Source organism: Zosterops lateralis, assembly GCF_965231275.1.
Source record: "Zosterops lateralis genome assembly, chromosome: 10".
Lineage (NCBI taxonomy): Eukaryota > Metazoa > Chordata > Aves > Passeriformes > Zosteropidae > Zosterops > Zosterops lateralis.
The window spans coordinates 11646972-11671018 of NC_139770.1; the positions used below are offsets into that span (position 1 = coordinate 11646972).

Genomic DNA, 24047 nt, shown 5'->3' on the forward strand with positions numbered 1-24047 from the left:
AAGCAAGCAGCTATCCCTCCTGCCCTTTATCTCCTAACTCTACCCTAATAAATATGATCACTTCATCCTGTGAGACCTGAAAACCCATTTCTGGAATTCCCTTGGCAACTAATACAGTAAAAAAAGCCTATAAATATAAATAATTATGATAAAAAGGCATAAAATGCCAGACTTGGGTCAAACATACTCATGGAGTGACATTAGCAACAAATAACTACGCAGGGTTTGAATGTAGATGTAAAAAGCTGAATAAAGAGTAGCTACTTCATTGCCCATAACTGTCAGGCTCCTAATTTGGACAGGCCATATTTTACTGATAGCAGAGCAAACACAGTCATAATGCACCCCTACCTTTCCTGCTTTGTGAAAAATCTCATCCATCCCCAGGGAAGCAAGGATGGTAAAAACTGTGGTTGTGAACGTGAAGTGAAAGGATAAGACAGAAAGCACAGTCACAGGATGCAATTCCCATGTGTTTGTTGCACATCATATGCTAAGTTCAAATTTCCAAAAGCTTTGTTTTATTTTTAAAGGTAACATCTTTATTATTATTATATTATTATTATATTTATTAGTTATAATTATTATTATTATGCAGAGATGAGATTTTTTCCCCCTTTGATCACAGAGCAAACAGTTTGCTTTTGAAAATGTTAATGGAGTCCAGATTTAAAACATTTTTTCTTCACTTTTTTTTGTTGTTGTTTTTTAAAACGTTGCAACAGGCAGGATCTGGGTTTCGGTTTTCTCGTCCTACACAAAGAAAGATTCTGGAGTTCACACTCCAAGCCACTACTGGTAGGTCCTGCCTTGCTCAGTTGTCATCGTCTCAGTGTGGTTTCGCCAGGTGGGGTGGGTAGGTGGGTGGGAGGGGAGGAGTTGGAAGAAGGGAGGGTATTTGTCAGCTATGTCGAGTCTTGGTTAACAACTTTGCCTCCATTCATGGTTGGTGTCCCTGAACTTTTCCTTGAGCGTCCTTGTTTTTCTCCAATTTCATGCAGCGATGGCTCTCTGTACATGCACACTGCAAACAGAAGAGACACCCGTTAACAGCCCTGAAGTCACAGACAGTCATGACCATAACAAATTGTTTCTTTGTATATGATGCTGAATTTCAGCCCCATTACAAACACACACACATATCCACACTTAAAAAACCTCTATTGACCCAGCAGCAGATCGTGTTACCAAGCAGGATCTGTTTAGCTGCCCTTGCTGCCATTTGCTTCCATCTCTGTATTCTTTCAAAGGCAGAGAGAAGCAGCAGATTGCTCACAGATAAATCTTTCTAGGTTTTATGCGCTTTACAGTTCTTTTTCACATTATATTTATATATATAAAATAAACATCTTAGCTCACAGAACCATGTACTGCCTTGAGATGCTGATTATCATCTAACAGTAGGTCCAAGAATGGGTTCCCAGTCCCTGACCTGCAACAAAAGCCCTTGAGAGACCTGAATCAAAACCACCTGCATCTGAGCCATATAGGCATTCTGGGTGTTGAGATGTGGATCTGAAGTGGTGCCTCAAGCCCATTTGGCTCCACCAGACAAGAGCCGAGGTCTGCTCTCAGCACTTCCTATTTATTCCTCTGTAAATCAAACCAGCCAGCCAAGGTCAGGGCTGTGAGCAGACACATGGGATGAGTTCTGTGACAGCAAGTCAGGAGCTGTCCTAGCTTTCTGTGGTTGTCTGGCAGCACCTGAGAACAGGGTGGCTGGAGGGCACCTTCTCTCCAGACCCTGGCTATGCTGTGCTCTGTGCGTCCTATAAAAACGTGCTTGCTGGAGCCCAGACAGCCAGAGAAGGCAATGTCTGCCCAAGACATGGCTCATCCCCACGTCCTGGGCAGGACAAAGCATTTATCCAACTCACCACGTGGACTAAGTCCCCATGGCTGTCCTCGTGCCATGTGAGGTGTGCCTCGCACCAAGGAGAGCATCTCTGATGAGCACACTGCAAATGTGGCAGGGTGCAAACGTGATTGTAAGAGTGAGGCATCTCAAGGGCAGGCACAGTGGAGTTGAGAACATAAGGCAGGTGTCCAGACTGCAAATGTCATCTGCAGATCTTTGCAAATATTAGGAAATGAAGAAATGATTGTATACTGCTTCATCTTGTGAAGTTCTCATATCACAAACAATGGCAGAGAGCTCCAACACAGGATAAAGCCTATCAGGGTTTGGTTCTGGGTAATCAACAAGAATAAAACTTTAAAAATTATCTGAAGAAATGTAAAAAAACCTCACCCCATGTATGAAAAGGCAATGTAAGTGCTTGTTATCTATCATCTTCCCTGATTTGCAAATAAATCCCAGCAATTAGAGGCAGGCTGAAAATGACATTATTGCTCTGTGCTTTTAATCCTGAGCAGATAAACAGTTACAGCACTGTGCAATAATACAGGACAGAGATAAAGTGCAGTCAACCGTGTATTAATAGGAAGGACATTGAATATATGAGCAGTGAAAAAATATTACTTTTCCCATAGAGTATTTTTCATGCAAGGCTTTCAAAGCAGTTGAAACACACACACACACACACACACACACACACACACTGGGCCTCCTGGCAAGGCCAAAAGGAGGTACTGCTCTGCAAACTGTTATTGCTACTGGAGCCATTGTTTTCATGGAAGTTAGAAAAAAGAGAAAATGAAGGAGTTGTCCCATGGGTCTGGGCCAGGATGAGCCCTGCCAGGATTGCCCATCAGGTCCAGACAATGGATGCTGTCTGCATGCTGCAAGGAAAATGTGTAGCATGGCACTCCTGAGCTGCCCCTCACACCTTGGAGGGTGTCACTCAACAACATGGTGATGGTGAATTTGCCTGTTGTGGCAAAGTACCCAATAAAATCCTAAAGAAAGTATGACATGGTTAACAACTGAGGAAAACTTGTGTCCTTGTGATTTGTTACCCTGAGCTGCAGAGTCTTTGGATAGCACTGACGGTGTGCATCACTTCTGTGACTCACCTTATTCTCGGATGTGATGTTTGCCCAGCAGAATTATGTATTTGTGCCAGTGTTGTCCCAGCGCCCCTAACATTCTATACACAAAGTTTTGTCTCAAGTGCACTGCTGCCTTCATCCTGACCTCTCTGGTCCCAAGCTGGAGCTGGATGGACCTGGACCTCCATGAGTTCTTCCCCAGACAGCTACCAATCTCATCGCACCACACCCATCCCCAGTAACTCATCAGGCTGGGCCAGATGCTTAACCACAAGGACTGAGCACAGGTGAATGCTGCAGCAGCACCATGGCATGCTGCCTTTCCTCAACTCCCTGCCTCGCACCACGGCCTTTGGGCAAAAACCTCGAGCTGCTAACAAGGCCCACAGAGTAAAGAATATAAACCAGGCCACAGAAGTAAACAACATTTGCAGCTACAAATGAAGGAAACCCTGTACCTGCCAAGCAAATAGGGCAGGAATTATAATTCTGTCCTCCAGTCTAGTGCATGATACAAATACTGATGTGGGGCATGGCTAGAGACTGCTCATATTGAGCATTTCAGACAGAGCTGTCAAATCCTCTGTACCAGACAGGCTGTGCCAACAGCCCATGCCAGCAAATCTGTAGCAGTATAGGACAAGCATATTTTCAGTATTTAGATACACCTACAGGATCAGTGTATGCAGTACTTACATGGCATCATGCACAAGAGATGCCTGGATATTGTCCTACTCAAGAGGCTTGTGCACATGTGCTGAGCTGTGGCCACGGCTCAGCAGGGGCTGTAAACCCCCTGCACTGTGGCACACAGGTGTGTACCCCTACATCTGCACAGGCACAGGGCTTCAAGGACAGCCCAACATGTTGTGCAACACAGGCTCTTGGACTGCAGCTTGTTCCTCTTTGTACTGAGGAAGTCTGAGCGTGACTCACGCAGGGAGATGTTAGTCATGGACTGGGGAGGGGGTGTTTGCGAATGGACTGTTGTGAATGCCCAGATCTTCCCAGCTTTGAAAGTACATCTTTGGGGTCCAGGACTTGCAGCACTCACTGGCAGATCTCCTGGGATCCCTGTGTGTGTACGTATGTGTGCAGACACAGTTCCCTGTCACCTGCAGTGAGGTAAAGCAGCAGCAGCAGTGTGACAGTCACGCCCGGACGCCTGGGAGGTCTGCTGGAGCACACAGCACAAGGAGCTTTGGAAGGATGAGCAATTCAGCTAGAACAAGAGTTCCCTCCCTGCTTTGCCTTGCTTCTCCCACCCACCCACACCCACACACCAAGCCAAATACAGCCCTTAATGTCTGGAAACCAAGCTAATGCTTCGGAGTTTCAATCAGATAATCAGCTCCTATGCACCAGATTCCAATCAACACATCCATATTCATGCTTTAATTGGAAAGTGCTGTTAGCTTGATCTGCTGAAGAGCTGCAGAAAAGGGGTGAACGCAGTGGAGCTGTGCCCATGTCTGGTTCTTGTGGCTTTCAATTCCCTGCTCCCCTGAACCAGCAGTGCCTGCCACTCACAGGCACAAGGGAACAATTTGCACAAAGAACAAACTCACCAATTAGGAAGGAGACTGAGGGTACAAGTGAGGAGGAAGGAGGTGGCAGGGACCATAGGTGTGGAAGGGGCTGCCTGTCACCCAGAAACAGCTCAAACTCTTGCCTACATGCTGGCACAGGATCACACTCTCATTTCTGCTTCTCAGACACGGCACTGGCACACCACCCACATGATGACACTGAAATCACCCTGGGCATCAGGGACTGCCTGAGTTTGGGAAGCACCATTTTGCGTCCTGACCCTAGCCATTTCTCACTTGGCATCACTGCAAGTTGAGGAGATTCAGGGGATGCAACAAACTCCATTTCCTCTCTCTAGAATATGGCAAAAAGCTTATTAAACACATTAGATATTTCCCATCCATCCATCTTGACTCTGCATCTCTGCTTCCCCCAGACCCTTGCGAGTGAGGATGAACCCAAATTCTTCTAGGCTACTGTTCAGCAGGTGGACAGCCCTGCGGGATCACCATGTGCCCAATGGTGCCTGGCTGGATCTGGGCAGGGCTGGAAACACATCCTCTGGTAGCAGCCCAGGGAAGGCTCCCTGCCTTGACAGATGCCACAGCTCTGGGTGTCAGTATCTGCCCGAGCAGTGGCATTTGCCCATGCTACAGTGCAGGGAATTAATTGCCTGAGCAGCAGCACTCAGGGGCACCAGGGAGTGAGTGATTAGGCACCCTCGTTTTCTGCCTCTAATTACCGTGTTCTGAATACCAGCTGATGCATTTCAGAGGCATATGAGCTTGTGTCTATCTGGTGGTAAAAGGTGAAGGATGCTGCCAGGTGGAAAGACTTTGTTCAGGTAAGAAAGGCAGCACAGGATGGCAAAAAGCCAAGAAAAATCATGGCTAAAATACATCACATTTGCCATCTAATAAAATGATCAAGAGTCTGATAGGTGAACAAGTGAGTTAGTGTGGGATAGAAAACATACCAAAGCCTGCCCACCTGGAAGACAGACCCAAGGGAGGAGCTGTGTTAGCAAAGACCTAAAGAGTGTGGAGATCTTGAGGTTTGATTTTTTAAGAATACTTTTTAGGATGTTGGGAAAGTGACATTTTACATGGGCAAGTAGTAACAGGATAAGGGAGAATATTTTAAAACTAAAATAGAAGAGATTTACATTAGACATTAGGAAGAAATTCTTCTCTGTGAGGGTACTGAGGCACTGGCACAGATTACCCAGAGGAGCTGTAGATGCCCCATCCCTGGAAGTGTCCAAGGCAAGGCTGGATGAGGTCCTGAACAGCCTAATTTGAGGAGACTGGCATCCCTCCCCAAGGCAGGGGGTTGGGACTAGATGTTGTTTAAGGTCCCTTCCAATCCAAGACTTCCTATGACTATATGCTTTATGTATTAAGCTGATACCTTTGAAGCATTTTTCACGAGGGCTACTGCATTTTCTTAGTCAACAGTGTCTTGTACTTCTTTACAACCTCTGAGGACTCTGTCTTAACAAAATTTGGATGTTATTTCCCTGAGGAATGACACTGGGAAAGATTTGGCTGCTTGGATACTCATCAGTGGTAATAGATGGATCCAGACCAGACATTAACAGGTCACCTTTGTATCTGGGACGTGTTCACATCATGAGGGCTGAAGCGCCATAAATTCAGAGTTAGGGGCAGCTCTGCTCACTTAGATGGAGGAAGTTTTCTGCTTCTGTGGCCAGATTTGCCACACAAAATGTTTTCTAGTTTGGGCCAGGTGAGAGAGGAAACGTAACTCTTTGGGAGAGTTATGTTTGGAAATCATGTCTTCAAGAAGAAGGAAATATAACTACCAGAGCACATCCACAGTAAGCATCTGATAATATTCCTACTTAAATGACTGGAAACTTCTCACATTATTTGAGATAGATTTGGATATTTAGAAGAACAAGAGGCACTGTGGATGGTAGGGTTCTTCCAGCACTAATCATTAGAGACACTTAAAGAGACTGAAATTTCTCTAAAAGATTGCTTGTTGTCCAAGTGACAATTATACTCAAACTCATTTCCTTGTGCAGTCTAGTTCAATCTTGATGTCTTCCCTTTAGGGCTCATTTAGCTCGAATAATCAGTGATCAGAAATAAAAATATCAAAAGAAATGTGTTGCGTATGTGTGTTTTGAAGCAAAACTGGCACCACACAGTACATCAACTGCTGCCTACCAGGCTGTTTGCCTTGGCTTTGCCTGTGCACAGATGGGAGAGGAACTTAACGTCTCCCCTGTTGTTACTTAGTAAGTTTTTTGTGCTTTCATATTGATTAAGCTTAATCTTATTTCCAAAAACAAACAAATCCTACCTACACTAAACTAAAAAAACTCATACTGACCAAACCCCAAAATTTTTCCAGTTGGTATCCACTGAATTTTGTACAGAATACCTCCAGCATCCTGCCAATCTACCTGAGTCAAAAGACTCAGAGTGTTTAGCACAGCAGAAGCCATAGTTGCTAAAAGCCACAGGTACCACAGATCCATATACAGATACCACTGTGTATATATGCATATATGCTCCCATGAGTGCTCAAAAATTATCTGTGAGGATATTTCTTATTTGTGTATTGGTTCACCATCCATTTGCAATTTCAAGGAGACTTTTGAATTCAGAGAGCAGGATGAAGCAATGGGAACCAAATGAGCTTGGGGAACAATCTGGGCTTTTTTCTGTTTCCCTTCCCTGGGAACACTCTCTTCACTAAACTGCTGCAAATTTTTTCTGTACATCAGAAACAACTGGGAAGTTTCACCTCAGAGATAATGGCCATTGAGTGGTAGGTGAAGTGATTCCTAGCAATGGATGTGGCACCTCTCCTTCCCAGGGGGAGCAGATTCCTCCTTGCACACATTCCTGTGTCAGCCATCACGTGGCAGTGCTAATGCTGGTGGTGGTACCCAGCAACAGGAAACCTGGGGGTGTGACTGTGGATGGAAGCTGCAAAGCTCCTGTGGATGGAAGCTGTGTCCTGAATAAGCAGCAAAGCCCACACACTGGGGCAATCCACAGCACTCTGCAGAACCGACATGCAAATACAGCAGGAGAGTGCTTTGAGTATTTCCTTGGAGTCATAACAAAGAGAAAGAAGCTGTTAAAACAGGGTGGGAATTGGCCCTTTTCTGTAACATCTCTGCTTGCAAGCCCTGCTCAGGGGGACTTTGATGGATGCGGTGCAGAGGAGTCACATGGAGATGAGTGCATTTAACTCCAGCCCTCCCCGCAAGCCTCTGCTCCCCACAATGAATCTCCGGCTTGGGAACAGAGTCGTCCGTCTGGAGTCACAGTCCCAGACAGCTGAATGCTTTGGGAAGCTGACACGTGCCTTGGCTTGGGAGACTGCCAGCTCTTTGATGCAGCAGCGCTCACAAAGCCTGACTGCAAAGCATGTGGAGGAGGGAAGGAGTGGAGGAGCCCTTAATTTGGCTGCCAACTTCCAAAGCGCTCACTCGCTCGGGAGGTTATGTGACAGCTGTGATTGAAGCAAGTGTGGGAGGATGCAACTGCGGGAAAGGGAAGCTCTCGGGCTGGGCTGGGTTATTCAAAATGAAAGCCAGAGAGGCATTTGCTGAAATGAGATCTCTGCTGTGGGTCAGGCAGCTCTGTTAAGGCAAGGCTTTCCACGAGGAAAGCCACAGGAATGGCCTAGTTTTAATGCTTGCTGAAGGAAACTATTGAGCCGTTCGGCAGACACCATGCAAGCTGGATTAAAAAAGAAGCCTGGATTCAAAGGATCCCACTGATCAGTGTCAACAACCAGCCAGGCAGTGAAGAAATACCAGAAGGAGGTGGAAACCCAGCTGTGAAAGTTGGTGCTTGTAAAAGAATCTCCTTGTAGTCAAGGCAAGAGAGATGCTGGTGACCAACCCCATGTCTGAAGCAGCCCCTGTTCCTCAGCAAAACACAATGGCTTAGGGTACCAATCCCACTAATGCCTCAGATAAACAACAAAAGGTTCCCGGCTGCAAAGAAGCTGTTGAAAACAAGCACAGGACAAGAAGCTCCAGGACATTCTCAGCTATTTCAGCATTTTCATTTCCTGTACAAAGGCCACGCATACTTTGGGAATGCTGCACTGAATTTCTCTCGTGCTTTGCTTCAGATGGCCTTCTCACTCAGAACTGCCCTCCCCTGAGCTGGGAAGCCTTTAAAAAGGCCACTGCTGTGTGGAGTGAGCAGTGGCCTCTCCCATTTGTGAGCACTGTCTGTTAGGAGAGCATCAGTTCAAACCTTCTCCCACAGCCAACATGGGGTAGTGAGAGGGAGCACAGAGCTGTGCAGCCAAGGCCAGCTCCAGGCTACCGTGTGGGACAAATGGCAGGACTGAGATGGGGTCAGAAAGGCATACCTAGCTTGGGGAGCAAAAAGAAGTGCTTTTCCCAAGCAAGAGATAAAAAGTGTTGTTTCCAGAATCAAGTTAGTACCTGTTTAGTACAAGGCTTATCACACCATCTCTCCATTTATGAGGGGCCAGCCCGCAAAAAAGCAAAATGTCCTGGCAGGAGCCTGAAGCACACTTCAGAGAGTGTACAGGCATCAGCAGGAGGGCAGAACTTCAACCTCATGACTTTCACTGAAGCCTCACACTGGGATGAAGACATATGGCATGACAGCATCCTATCTAACTTTGGACAACAACTCTACCCCCAGTGACTAACTAGGATGTCTTTATATATGTGGAAAAACAGATATAAGTTATCTCAGGGTAGACATATAAAGAACATCCACAGTTGTGTTGGTAGGACCCATTTTTCTTCTGTTACTATGAACAGAGTGCCAAAGTCTAAAATCAGGTGAGATAAATCCTGTCTCTACTGATGCTATATAGGACTGGAAACCTACTGAAATACACTGGCAAAATCCCCTGAGAAGACAACATTATGATCACTGGTGCATCATATTCCTTTGGAAGCCTGCTGGCGGCTTTTCTTTACCAGTGATTTCTTGTGTTGCTGGGCTTTTAAATTCATCCTTTAGCACCCCAAAGTGAAGAAATTCCTTTGAGACTAGAAGGAAAGCAGAGGGAATGCTAGCAGCCTAGCATTTATCTGAAGGGCTACAAACATTTCCTCTCCTTGCTTTCTGCTCTCGAAGCCCAACACTCCCACCCAGGAAACCCCAACTCTGAAGCTGTTAACTCCCCCCTACCCAAACCCTACTGAGGGAGAAAGTGGGCAGATTCCATACCTTCAATGGGTTTGGGTACAAAATGTGATGAGGGTTTGGTTTTTTTCACTCGGTTTCCCTTCATAATTTGACCTTCTTTATTGAGTCCCAGGAACCACGCTCGTCCGGATTCTTGCTGCCGGTACAGCGTGGAAGAATAGATAACGTAGTAGTTTTCAAAGACAGATTCTTTAAATTTGCACTCTGGTGTGAAAACATCCTGCAGTAAAGAGAAAGAGAGAAGAAGAAAAAGCAATGGAAGAATTAATCACTGATCTTCCAAATTAGGCATCGCTGAGCAATACACAATGGTCACGCATTGCAGTTAACAACAGAAAACAACCGGCACCAGCAATGCCAGCTCCCAGCAATAACACCCATCTAGACAACTCCCGGCTCAAAGGCAAGGCTCTCCTTCCCTGGCAGAGCTGTAGTTTGCAAAACAGCCTAGCCAGTGAACAGGCATGAAAAACATGCAGGAAAACTCAGAAATTTGCCAGGATTTAGACTGAAATACTAAGCAAAAGAAAGAAAAAGAGAGCTGAGAAGCAGAGACAGCTTTGCTGTTCCTGATGCCTTCCTCTGGCTTTGCTCATACCTTCCCTGTGATGGGCAAATGTACAATGCTTGTTGTCTAAAATAATGAGGTTTCTTCAAATTCTTAGAGGCAAAGGGCGGCTTATTGAAGCATTTAAGAGGATTCAAAGAAATGAGAGTACAAAAGCAAGTAAACCATTTAATTTCAAAAGCTGTGTGAGGAAATGCTGGCACAAAGCCTGGAAATTTTTCAATAAAGAAGTAATTTTAAAGATTTCTGGCATAAGTCTTTCTGCAGGCACCGAGAAGCATTTCCACACCTGTCCTGGAGCAGAGCACATATGGAGCTGTCCAGGACATCCCCTGAGCCTCTGATTCCTGTGGAAGTGGCTGTGCCTTTGTCACTTGTGCTGGCTTTGCATGAAGCCTCCAGGATGAAACTACACTCAGCTATGGACTAATACTTGTTATGTCCCAGTATTCAAGATTTTCACAACACAGAAACATTAAACCTATTTTAAAATACCTGGGCTGGCCAGGGGATTCTGTGACAGTGGGCTCCCAAACCTCCAGTGAGTTATATGTGGTTGTTAGTGGACTGAGATTCGTTCCCAGACTTTGATATTGAGCAGAAAACTTACCCTGGCCAAACAAATTCTCCCACTAATTTTCTAAAAATTATTCGTGCAAAAAAAGTTCAAGCCACAATGAAAATTCATTTCCTGAAGCCAAACTGTTTCAGAAAAAAAAATCCCTTCTTTCAGGTCCTACATAAGGCATTTCTGAGGCCTGTGAGTGAAGGCAGATGCTTCTACAGGCAAGTGATGCTTCCTCCCAAACCATCACCACTCCCAAGTCTTTGGGAGTTTCTCCAACCTTGCCAATGGAAAACCCATGACCAAGATCTGAGCAAAGCACCTGGAGTAATGCCACGTATTTACTGCAGACCTTGTTCAAGAGCGAACATTCTGAACATTCAGCAACACTCAGGAACGTGTTCCCAAGCGATCTGGGGGTAATATAAAGTGGTGCTGGTGTGACAATAAATCCAGTGTGCAATAGACCTGCAGAGACCGGCAGGCTTGAAGCTACAGAAGATAAAGCACAGCAGAAAGCACAGAGCTGTGCTGCACACGTGAATTTTGAATCAATCATTAGCACCACACAGGTAAAAATACCATCAGCAAAACGGGCCATTTTGCCTTATCTGAGGGAGTCCTTCTTGCCGGAGAAATAAATATTTTTAAAAGAGAGTGAAACAAGTTAAGAGAGATTTAGATGACTTAGAGCACTATAAAATGGTGTTTGAAGTAGCTTCCCAAAAGAACAGTGTTTAAGTGTTCCTTAAATCTGCCCTTTATCTCCAGGCTTTGTCTTGCTTGGGAAGGCACAGCTCACCTGGGAGCTGGGCTTGCAGGAGCTGCCTCTGAACTGCTGCCTCGGGGGCACTCCCTGGCTCCAGGCCCAGCCAGGCAGCAGCTCTCAAACCAAACTGGACAACTCAATCCCCTTTCCCTTGCCTTCATTACCCCACCAGTAAAAAACTATCACAAAAATTCCCTTTAAGGGGATGAAAAGGTTGGCAGGCTGTGAAAGATAGTTCCCAATTTGACCTAAACATGGAACTAAGACTGTTTTCAATGAAGAAGAATTATAAAAGCTAATGCATTTTGAAAATGTTGTTTCATAAAGGAAAAAAATAAGATATTTTAATTAAAAAATCTTGCAAATTAAGTTTTCAGCTCAATATCTATTTTGAAATTACTGCAGTATAATATTTTATGACATGCAGCAGTAGTTCATAAAAGCAGATGCTGTATTGTATACCCACTTGTACCAATAAACCAACAAAATTCTTATATTATTTTAAAGCAAATGCAAGTAAAGACATCAAAGTAATGAAGATTAAAAAAAAAAAATCTATTGATTTCCTTTAAATGTTCTTTAAATGTTTATGCTTCCCCACAAGCAAACAAAAGCATCCCATTCGTTGTGTGAGTTGGCTGGATGATTCTTCATCTCCCAAAATTCAGTTGAAACAGCACTTCAGGATATGAACCATGGCAACACTACTATGAAACACCCCAGCTTTGTCCATTCAGCAGTTTAGAAAACCCACAGATTTGACAGCTAAGTTTTAGTTAAATGATACTGGGTTTATCCACTATTACCTTCTTCTTAGTACATCATCTCACCAGCAACAACTGTGCCATATGGAGACAGACACTCCTGGGATACTGCTCATCCTGCCACCAAATTGACATGTCCCAGGGTTCTCACAGGTCTGAACAGCAGAAATCTCTGTGGGCACTACCATGGACTTGACACAAAGTGCAAGAGGATGAAGAAAGAACCAGATGACCAGAGAGGAGACAGGGCAGAGGAGCAGGACAAAGGCCACTCTCCCAAGCACTGCCTGAGGATTTTTAGAGTGTCGTGTAAATCTCATTAACATGCAAACCCTTATATTTTTCTTCACTGGTGTCTTCTTGATGCCTCATGGCCAGCCTTCAGCTACACTGCATCATTTAGTTTCATCACATGCCTTTTGCCATCAGCTTTGGGGCTACCAATAACAAAAGGCTATTGGGACATTAACGGCAGAACCTCTCTACAAGCTTCACTGTCAAAATGAATTGTGCAATTATGCTGAATCAGGTGGGAACTGCTGTTTCAGTTGTCTTAGGCTGAGATGAGCTGGGAAGAAAGACAGAAGTGCAGGTGAGCATAATAGGCTTCATAGTAACAAAGCAGGTCATAGCAGCCACTGCTGCACAGACAGAAATCTGAGATAACAGAATGTATTGTTAAAAATTCGCTGATCTATTGACCACACCTATGGGGCATGCCGGATTTAGGGGACTTTTTATTTGTTTGGTTTTGTTTATAAGTTGATGAAATGTGCTAGATGGGCAGACCTGGAGTCCAATATTTTCTCTTCATCTCAGATAAAGAGTGGGTAAACATAGCAAAAGGATGCTCAGGCTGTGCTCCCCAGATGCTTCTGACAGGACCGAAGGACATCCTGCCTCAGAGGTAATGCTATGGTAAAGCCCTGGAAGCCCTGGGATCATGAGCACCACTTCACTTGCCCACTTGCTGCAGGGACCTTTGAAAACAGGCTTATAAAAAGTCCCACTCAATTATTTTTCCAACTCTCTCCTTGACTGAAATAGGATGACCAGGTACAAGACAGTGAGAGGACAGATGGCTTCTATCTCTTAATCACCAGTCTTTTTTCATTCTTTGAACAAAGAAATAAACAGTGGCTCTATTTTCTGCACGAAGTCCACAGAGATCCCCTGTCAGGACTGTCATGAACTCAGCTTATTCAGAAAGCCCACCAGTTCTTCTCATTAAAGAGTATGCTTGTGATTTGTAGGGAAAAAAAGATTCTCTCAATTTAATTCAATGTGAAATATGTCTTTAACTGAATTATTTTTGCATAAAAAATAAATAAATACATTTATTTGTTTGCCATTTGGAGATTTAGAGCCTGAGGTATTTTGTTAAGTGTCTACAGATATTACTGAAAGTGGCTTGGAAAAGGAGTTATTTTTTTAATTGTTAAACTAAAAAACCCACACGAAATATTTGCAAAAGAAACATTAGTAATTTACATGCAAAATGATTAGCATCTGCTTGCAGCTTATTTTTTGCATCTCAATCCAGTCCCTTGAACAAAAGGCAATTGTATTAAGACGAGTAATTATATTTGCTTTGAAAAAACAAACACAGATCTGATTTGTGCTAACTGTAGTTTTACTGTAAATTTCACAGCCTAAAAAAAAAAAACCCAAAAAAACCAACACAGTAGCTATCACACAGAAACAAAGGGAGATCACATTCAATGGTATGTGGAACTAAAAGGAGCTAAATGGATGCATCTGCCATTGGGGGGGATTCAGTGTGTCAGACCTGCTCAGGGCGGGCATAAGGTACCATGGATTGTCCCAGAAGTTATTTCTGGGTTAGAAAACCAAGATGTTTCATTTACCCTTGATCCCAATAGTGCCAACTGCCATCTGTAGATGGAAATATGGATGTGACTTCCAGGCACAAGCCAACCTCTGCATTGCTTGAGCTAGTTTGGTTCTTCTGGGGGATGTTGGGAATGTCTGGGCCCATCTAGCCCTCACCACAGCACATAGTAGTGGTGGTTTGTAAGAAGCCAGATTTTTTTTCCTAATTCCCCTCAGCCTTCACCTGGCTGGTCAGGTAAATCTAACCCAACCTCTTTGAAGAAAGTGAGTTTGACTGGACTCTCCTTTGCATTTTTGTAAAGCTGGAGAAGTTCCACAGGCATCAGTGCAGAGGCAGTGCTGTCAAACCTGTGGGCACAAAGCTGAATGCAGGGCATTCAGTGATGCACTGACACTCTCCAAGATCTCAGCTCCTTCAAAAAAATGCCAACCCAACAGTGCTGTAGCCCTGGTGCAATCACAGTGCTGCAGTGGACAGCCTTGGTGCCGCTCAAGAACACAGTGCCAGCCCCTGCCATACCAGCCTGGGAGCATCCCTGCCACTGAGCATCCTCAGCCAGGAGGTGCAAACAAAAGAGTCCCCAGTAACCAACAGCAAGCTGCTTTTGGATTCTGATCATGAGAGCCAGCAATCTGCTCCCCAGAAGCCCCTGGTGTCCCCAGATCATGGCAGAAATGGCGACAGGTTTCAATGTGAAATGCTCAGGGAAAGCCAGCAGGAAACTGTCACAAGCTGCTGCTGTATTCAAGCCCAGCTGCTCACTCAATGTCCCTCCAGACTGGGCAGCTTTGTTCATATTGCTCACCATTTCCTTACAAACATTCCCAAAATTGCCAGATAAATAAAGATCTCTTTTTTTCCCCCAAGATCTCCTTTTATTATAACCCAAAGGAGAACAGCAAATACACATATCCACAAGCAAACCTAATGACTTAATAAATTTAGTCACTGAAACTAGCAGCAATAAAAGAAAAAACCCATTCTGCAAGTACTTTGTGCCATAGTTTAGGAAAGGGATGTTAATTATGAGTGTTGAAATATCTCACTAGCACACTCCCAGAGTAACAGTTTTCCTTTGTTTACAGCACTTATGGGTTTCTCTTTTACGTTCTGCACAATTACTGAGCCAGATCTTCAGATGGGATAAAAGCACTAAACTGCACCATAGTCTAGGGCATGGCAAGGCTTCCCTCCCAGAGAATCTGGCTCAGATACTTACTGATGTTAGTGTTAACACTTAAGAGCTCATCAACTCATTTAAAACATATTAAGTAGGAATCATAAATATCAGCACAGCTATCAGCAGTGGCATTTCACTGTTGTTGCGGAGGCAGCGCATGGAATGATTGGATTGTGTCCACTTGTTTGTATAAGCACTGATCCATCCCGGGAAAAGGATGGCACTACAGAAGAGCATCTGTTTTATGGTGCTCTTTACCCAGTAAAGCCCATTCTACATTCTCCACTGACCTCAGTTAGGGCAGGGTTTCATCGACACTCCTCTGGTGCTAACAGCACTGGGAAATTCAGCATTGAAATCAATATGGATGTGCAAGACACCAGATTCTTGAAGACATTTGGGCTTCCAGATGAAATGCAAATGCCCAACTCCCATTTAAACCCCTGAAAACTCAGAGACTGTCTATGAATACCTGAGAATTTGTGACCAAAAACCTCATATGACAGCACTTGATCCTGGCATAGTCTTATTCCCAGGACAGGTCTTTAACCAGAGAGGTTCCATTCACAGGATAATCTCTGGCAGGATAAGCCCTGTGCAGATCCCAGCAGCACTGCCACAGGCAGAGATGCCTTGCACAGAGTCTGATGCAGCTCAGTGCCCACCTGCCTCAGTGTAGCTTCTCCCCTGACCTAGGGTTGCATCTGTCTGGAAATGCTTTAAAATAATTGTAACTGAGTTCTCTCTTGGCATGTGATCAAGAACCGCAAATGTGCATCCAAACTTTACATCTCATCACATCTTTGTCCAGATGGCAGGTGATATTCTCCTCTTCACACTCCACTCTTCCTCCCCCTTCTAGCTCTGTAAGAGATTGGTGACAAGTCTTCTTGGTGGCCTTTTAGAAGTAGGAGAGAGCAGATACATTTTAAAATAACAAGCTGCTACATGGGAGTGTACAGCCCTGCTGCAGAGTAGAGATTCACTTGATGAGGCAATATGGTATCTGAAAGCATTCTGACTCCGCCTGGACCATCTGTGGGCTGGAGGGAACACATTTTCAAATAAATCATCATCCATGCAGGTCTGTTCTCCAGCTCTGGGAGCTGGGAAGCAGCATTAGCAAGTCACCTAACTTACTGCCTGAAAATTTAACTAGAGGGCTTATCTGCCCTCAGTTTTGTGGGAACTCTCTGTACTCAAGGTAAATAATTGTTCAGCTGGCTTCTTTCTAAAACGCCCATGCAAGAAGTGGAATGCAGATCTGCTAAGTCTTGTAAGCTGACCCAATATTCCTAGACAGGCAAAAAAACCCAAGTGCTGGACAAGCCTCTGTAATTAGGCTGCAGATCTTTATATGCGAACAAAGGTTGTCCTAAAGCACCTTTTAATGTTCAAGGACTGATTAAATTGTTCGCGTCACCATCACTGAGGAATGCTGGAGACAAAGGTGTGATTGCAGCATGGACATGCCCAAGGTGTCCTGTGGCAGCAAGGACATCTGCTCAACAAGCAGCAGAGTATTGACCAAAACCTGTGGTAGGTTCTGCAAGACACTGAGCTCTGTTTTACCCCAGACAAACCAGTTACCTCAATCACAGTGAGCACACACACATCCATACAAGGCACAGTCTCCCTCTGGCTACAAAGCAAATGAGTTATGGGGATCCTAATCCAGAGCTGTCCATCCCACCACAGCTCAGTATTGTGTTCTTTTGCTTTCAGCTCTTGCCCTGTCCACCGTGCAGGTAGTCACCAAGTACTTCACAAAGTGGCCAAATTCACTGCATTGGCCTTTGGTGAGCTCCTCATGCAGTCCTTACAGGAACACAGCTCTCAGCCCAATGATTGCTGACATGAATATAACTGAGGATGACTTCCAGCCAGGCTGCTCATTTCCACACCTCCATGGAGAGCCCGGGGGGACTGAGAGAACAGGCTCTGTCAGCACTCACCCATGTCGCACTTGTTTTGCCCTTTGCTTCACTTCTTCTTAATGATGGACCCCAAATTCAAATTCATGTTCAGATGGAGTAAATTTTCATCCCTTCTTTTTAAAATATAACGTATATTTGGAATTTACTTGATTGATTTAGTTTGTAATTTTGGATCCCATTTCAAGCTGGAATTTTAAAGCCTCTGAAAGTTTGGACTGCTATGAACTGGAGTAGTGATCACAGCACAGCTCACTCATGTGGCACTTGGCTCAACCAGTGCAGCACTGCTCCTCCAGGAAAGCAACTGCTTCCCACAAAAGGGGTTTTTCCTGACACCATTGTCTCTGGTATTGCATTCCTGGCAGCCTGAGGGTCTGGTGAAACCCCAGGATAATTTCTAACCTGGGAATCCCAACTCATCTATTGTCTTCTCTACATTCTGTTTTCGTGACAAAGTGTCTGAAATTGCTAACAATGTTATCAACTCTGCTTACTCCAAAACACCATCCAGAAATACATTTTTGCTTTCAGACATAATGATCATGAGACAAGATGGCACTAGATGAAGATATGTTAGTTGCGTACAAGAAAAACAGATTTCCTAAATTAGCATCATACTGCTTCATCTGCTAAAGCCTGAAATAACTATAAGGAAAAACAATAATGTAAGAACCCTAGAAACACAGCCAGATGGGATGCTCTGAACCTCTGATCTCTGTTTCTTGGCATCAATCTGAGTCTGAGCACAGGGCAGAATAACTGGATTTGTTGCCTTTGGTTACGTTTGGGATCCTGTTATTTTTTATTATTGTTGATAATAATTATAATGTATAAACTAAAGTAATGGTTATGCATTTATAAACATGAGATTATATTCTTCTGATAGTCAAAAGAAGCCTTTTAGTAGAAAATAAACAGTCGATATTGGGTTTATCATGTTATTATTTATATGAAAATCATCCTCAAAGGCTCCAAGCAGAGAATAAACGCCTTGGACATTTAATGAAATGTCCTCACAATGACAGGAGGACACAGTAGCCCTCACTATTTTGAGGTTTTTATGCTGAGGTCCTGAGCACTGAAGGACTAGACGGCTGGCTAGGTGCTCTGCAAACAGGAGGTGTCAGTGAGTGGAGAAACAAATTTCAGCCAAGTTCCAGTTCAGCTTCTTAAGCAAACACCCCCTCTTTCTGACATAAATGAAATAATGCAAATGTAACAATGTCAGCAAGGAAAGGACTGAGGATGAGCCCCAGCCCTTGTAAAGAATAGTCTTACAAGTGTTTTATGGTTTTTAACACACAGGCAAAACTGTCTTGTTCTCACCCAATGGTACAACCTGCACAGAGTGCAAGTCTGAGGGAAGAAAAGGGCCTCAACCCAATTTTCTGTGTAGCTCATATTTTCTGTGTAATTCATTGTCACATAGGCAGAAGATAAAAGGACTTGCCAAGGAGCTCACCAGGCCTATTACAGCCCTGAGATGCTGATGTGCTGAGATAGCCTCTCTGCTTTGACTCTTAAATTCAAACTGTGAGACTCACTGGAAACACACCCTATCTTTCTTAATGCTGGAAAGATCTCTCCTGCATTAAACCAATTTCAGAGTTGTCATGACCAGGGCTGAAATTTCAATTTCTTTGCTGTTGAAATGTCCATTTTGAAAATGAGTGGTGCTAGATTATTAATATTTTGACAGTTTACTGACAGATTTGCTACACTGGGCAATTAACAGAAAGTCCTGTGGTCTAAAGCATCAACTGAGGCTGGGGTGAGCTGGTGTTGGACCAGCAGTATCTTACAACCAAGATGAAGTGTTATGAAGTGTGACAATTTATGTGTCTTTTCCCACCCCCTGTACCCACTGCTGCAGCGCCTACACAGTGAGGAGGAAAGGTTCACAGAGTATTCCTGGGAGGAGGCCAGTTCTGCTGCCCACTGGGAGAGCCAAAGGGAGCCCTCTGAGATCTGTGCCTCAAAGCCTGGGCCCCAGCTATGTTTCTGCTGACAAAGCTAGCAAAAAAAGGTCCATGGTGCTCCCTTGGTATCTGCCAGGGTGACACTCAGGTGACACTTCACACCCCTCTGCTCATCACCCCAACCCACAGTGAAGGTAGGTAGGTGCTATAAAGGAAGACTGTGGAGGGTGTGCAGGCACATTTCTGTGGCTTTTAGATGTTTATTCACTGGTTTTCTGAGAATTAAGAAAATCAACTAACTCTGCTGTGACAGAATTTCCATCCACATATTGACCACAGTATCTATGCCCAACACAACTCCACAGACAATACCAGGCTTATTAATACCTTGAAGGGATTTCCATGGTATGTATGTACTGACAACCTGACTTGTTCTTTTTCTGTTAGTTTCCTTTTGATGTGAAATAACCCGTGGACAATGCACAAACATTTTGGATGGACCCAAACTATGCCACAGTTCAGATCTGATTGTTCCAGTGTATGCAGCCAACTGACCCATCGTAGCTGATGCTCTGCTTCCCAGGAATCAGACAGATGGAAGTATATCATAAGGGATTTTGCAGCGGTGGCTATAGTGAAATTTTTCACTCTGTTGCACACTTTGCTAGAGAACACAGATTAGCTTTGGCATCTGATCCTGTTCAGAAGCCAGCTAATGACTTCAACTTCCAAACTAAGATAATACAGTCACTCTAGAGAGAGTAATATAACACACTAACTCTCTTTGGCACAATGCACAGTAAAGCAGGAGACCATTTTATTGTGGGAGTAGTATACAGGAGACTGTGCAAATGTCTTTAAATTATATGACCCAAAATCAACAGAGCAATCCAGAGTTAAAAATTACTGCTTTCTCTTTGTAGCTACTTATTGCAGCATGCAGGCTCAATGAGATCCAGGGTTTACAATCAGATCTGAAGGCATTTGATTATTTTTTAAATAGATGGTGTAGGACCAAATTCATAGAGTGAAACTGTTGGTGGCAATGGTTGGATGTAGACATTTGGCAGTTGGTCCACCTGCCACCTGGTCCCATGGTCTGCCTATCTAGTATTTTAGGGGCACTCCCAAAGAGAACCCTTCAGTTTAGTTTCACCCAGAAGTGAAGCTATTTTGCACAGCCTGAACCACTGTGCAGTGCAAACTGAAGAGCTGCATGTGAAGGTGACTGGAGGGATTTTTCCAGAAGTGCAATCCTGGTCTAACTAAAGCACTAATCCCAGAAATAGCTGGGATAGTTGGCTTACTGCAGTGGGGTATAATAAAGTAGGCATGTGATGATGTGAAATGTCACTGTTCTTGAAAGGGCTCAATGGCCTGTGTGCCCTCTGGAAAACAGGGACGTGAGCAGCCTGCTGTAACCTGGGTGGGGGCCCTACACAAGGTGTTTACATTTCAGATTGATCCTCTATGATCTCAAATGCCTCAGTCACACTGGATGTAGTAACACAAAGCCTTCCAAAAAGCACTTAGCACCAACATTCACAAACAGCTACACTAGCCACAGTAACAACAAAACAGTTGCTAAGCCTGTCATTTGAAATCAGTACCTGGCTTGCAGAAAGCCTGGACTTTACTACACGTCACAGCTGGATTCTTCTGAGGTTTGAAAATATTTTCCTTTTACTTATTTTAAAATAAATTAAAAAAATATTATTTATATGTTCCAGGAAACATGCTGAGGGGGAGGGAAATCTGAGAGCTGTCCTGACTAAATCACTGGAGAAGAAACATGTCATTCCTACTTTCTTCTGTGCTGTTATAGAACTGGGGGAATTAAAAAGGCCCCACTGAACCAAAGAAGTCCCACAAAAGAGAAAGCATTTGCTTATAGGCATAACAGTCCTTTCTTACCATTTGCAATATTTCTTAGTTTCCATCTGTTTTCATCAATATTAAATCCTGAATCATTAGTGCAGCAACATGAGCACACAGTTGGATCCTCTAAGAATCACTAAAGCTGGACTAAACATTCTGTTCTAGGAATAAGCACTGATTCATGAATGTTTGTATTAAAATTGATATGATCACTTCCATAACAACGGAGATGAAGGAGAAGATGAGAAGTCCTGGGAAACATAACTTCTGGTGCTGGGAGAAACCCATAAAGAGAACCTGTGTCAAAGAGACATAGGTCACTGATTTAACTCAGCCAAAGGCAGGGACTTCATACAAGCAGAATGATCTGGTAAAACTGCGATGATCTATTCATCAATGGACTTGAATAGTCACTTCTGTCCCCACAATCTAGGGCACTGGGGTCAGCAACAGGCAAGGTGTCCCAGCCTATCCTGAATGATCATCACCATATAGCACAACATGAAAGTATCTGGAAAGTGAAAACCTGTGAAGCAAAAATTCAGTCAGGCAAGTGGTAAAATGCTTATCAAATCACTGGGATTTATTTACTAGTTCCACACTACTGAATCCCAACTGACCTAGGCAAAGCATATTAGCAAGTTGCTAATTCACAAATATATGCAACTCCACTTAGAGGAACACACAGAAAGTAAGAGCACTATGGGTATCATTTTACTTAGAAGAGGGCAGTAAAAAATATGAGGCAAGTGAGGCACAAAAGAAAAACAATGAGAGTTGTGAGATTTTGCTTTTTAAGCTGGTCATTAAAAACTAAACTTTTAACTGACAAGGATGCTTTAAAATGTCTGTCTTCTAAATTTAACTTTGATATTGAAAAGTCTTGGGTTTTGTTCCTTTGTTTTTTTTCGTTAGCGTACATTTGATAAAAAACCGAGGCATGATAATCCTGGCGCTACACATTTTCAAAAGCCATTCTTTAGCTGCAGCCTCTTCAGAGGGTGCAGATAACATTTGCATGGATACAAAGCCCTTGCAGAAAGAATGTTCCTTAAGGGCAGAACTGGCTGTAGGGTTTAATATTGTAAGAACTGCAACTCCAAATCAGCAGCATTCACATTAATAGCCATTAAATTATTTATTCATATCAGGCTCTGGAAGGCAGTAGATAGACTACGTTGTTCTGAAGGGCTCAACTCCCATAAACTTTGTTGCATGACTTAATTCAGTTACCTTTTTGAGGAACATACATTCATTATTACAAGTCTTGGCACGCATTAATGCCTTTGGTTCCTTCTTTCTTTGATTTTGTGAATGGGGAGAAAAGTCTGTGTACCAAGTAATGTCCATATCCAGGAAGCAGATGCCATAGTGCAGCACAATCTATGCACAATCCATGCTTTAATGCAGCAGGACAGAGAGGGTGCAGTGTGAAAGAGACTCCCTGAATCATTTCTGTCCTTACTACAAAACAACAGTTCTCAACAAATCTCCATCTATAACCTTCCAATTTCTTTCCCCCACAAATTACACGATCCAAAAAATACTACAAAAATGTTTTGAAATACACCTGCTTCAACAGTTGTTACTTTCAATTTTCCAGCCATAATCTAGCCCAAAGTCCCTACAAACACAGGCATCAGGGTCAGGGGTCTGAAGAGACTCCTGTGGAAAAGCTCTGCCAGGAAGGCAAGGAGGCTCTTAAAATGATCCAAGAGCCTGCACCCCTCCAGCCAGCCACAACCTCACTGCTGGCTACCTCACAACCATGGGAAAAGCCATCTGAAAAGCATCACATACATCTTGTGAGGCCAAAGGGACAAGCAGTAGGGTCAAAAAAACACTGGTCTGAGCTGCTAAAGTTGCCAACAAGGTGGTACTCTGCACTAAAGAACTTCTCAGCCTTTTTTCACCCCCACTTATGTCCTGAGCCCTACTTGACCTTGATCCATTTAATTACATCCATAACCAAATTACACTGTAGCAGAATGTAATTATGCAATCAAGTAATGAGCTATGGTTTCACTCTTGGTCTTGTATGCAAAGCCACCTTTGAAGAGGGCGATGAAAGAAGTGATTATTGTAAAAGGACAGCGCAGCCCCATGTACTAAATACTGGTCATGATGCAGGGGAGAACGTCTGCTGGCAACACTGATCCATCAGCTGCTCTTAATGGGCAGCTGAAAACCTTCCCTATGCTGCAGCCTCACAGCTGGAGCCATGGGTTTCATCCTGACACCAGACATACGTTCACAACAGGCATGCTGTGTGACCTGTGGGCCTCCACACTCTCCAGCCAGCAGCCTTATTCAAACACAGTTATTAAAACTGACTAAAAAACTGCTGCACTGCTGGCCACTGCCAGATTGGCAGTCTGGCAGTGGCCAGCAATAGCACAAAGAGAAAGGTGTAGGAACAGGGAAAATGCAGTGAAAACTCCTCCTTGCTCTTGGCAGTGGAGAGCTTGTGCCCGCTGGGTCCAGCAAGGGTGTCCTGGTGCTTAGACAAAGCCCCCAGCCTCCTGTGGGACTGCTGAAGTGTGGCAGGCACTCTGCCTTCAGAGCTGGGTGTGGAAGATGATGAGAGACAAGAAGGGCCTGAGCCAGGAGAGGCTTCAGTGAAACATTACAGGATGGAGCATACCTGGTGGGGCTCAGCTTGGAAGAGCAGCTCCAGGATTGCACTTTGCTGCCCAGCTCAGTACCTGTCAGGTCTCAGCCCATGGAGAAGTCACTATTGTTGAGATTTCAAGGTGTTCGGGAGGAAATGGCAAAAGAAAACCTGATATTTCGTGGAGATAAGATACTGCCAAAACCAATTCTGAGCATCATACTTGTCTGTGTCATGCCATACTCACATTTACACAGGCAGCTCATAGAAGTAGGATCAAATCCACAATGCTGCAAGCAGGGTGGAGGTCTGTCCCTGTAGGTAAACAAA

At 44.1% G+C, this 24047-nt stretch overlaps 1 protein-coding gene across 3 annotated transcripts in view; it reads right to left on the bottom strand.

Moving 5' to 3' along the window:
• Positions 1-434: 434 nt before the first annotated feature.
• Positions 435-24047, bottom strand: part of FGF12 (fibroblast growth factor 12) — a gene marked incomplete at its 5' end in the record, with an annotated part of 231623 nt that continues 208010 nt past the window's right edge. For all 3 annotated transcript variants that reach the window (XM_083868659.1, XM_083868658.1, XM_083868657.1), the window contains 2 exons: positions 435-1024; positions 9693-9891. In XM_083868659.1, the coding sequence (XP_083724785.1) occupies positions 906-1024; positions 9693-9891 (318 nt within the window). In that variant the 3' untranslated portion in view covers positions 435-905. The remainder of the gene's footprint in view (positions 1025-9692; positions 9892-24047) is intronic.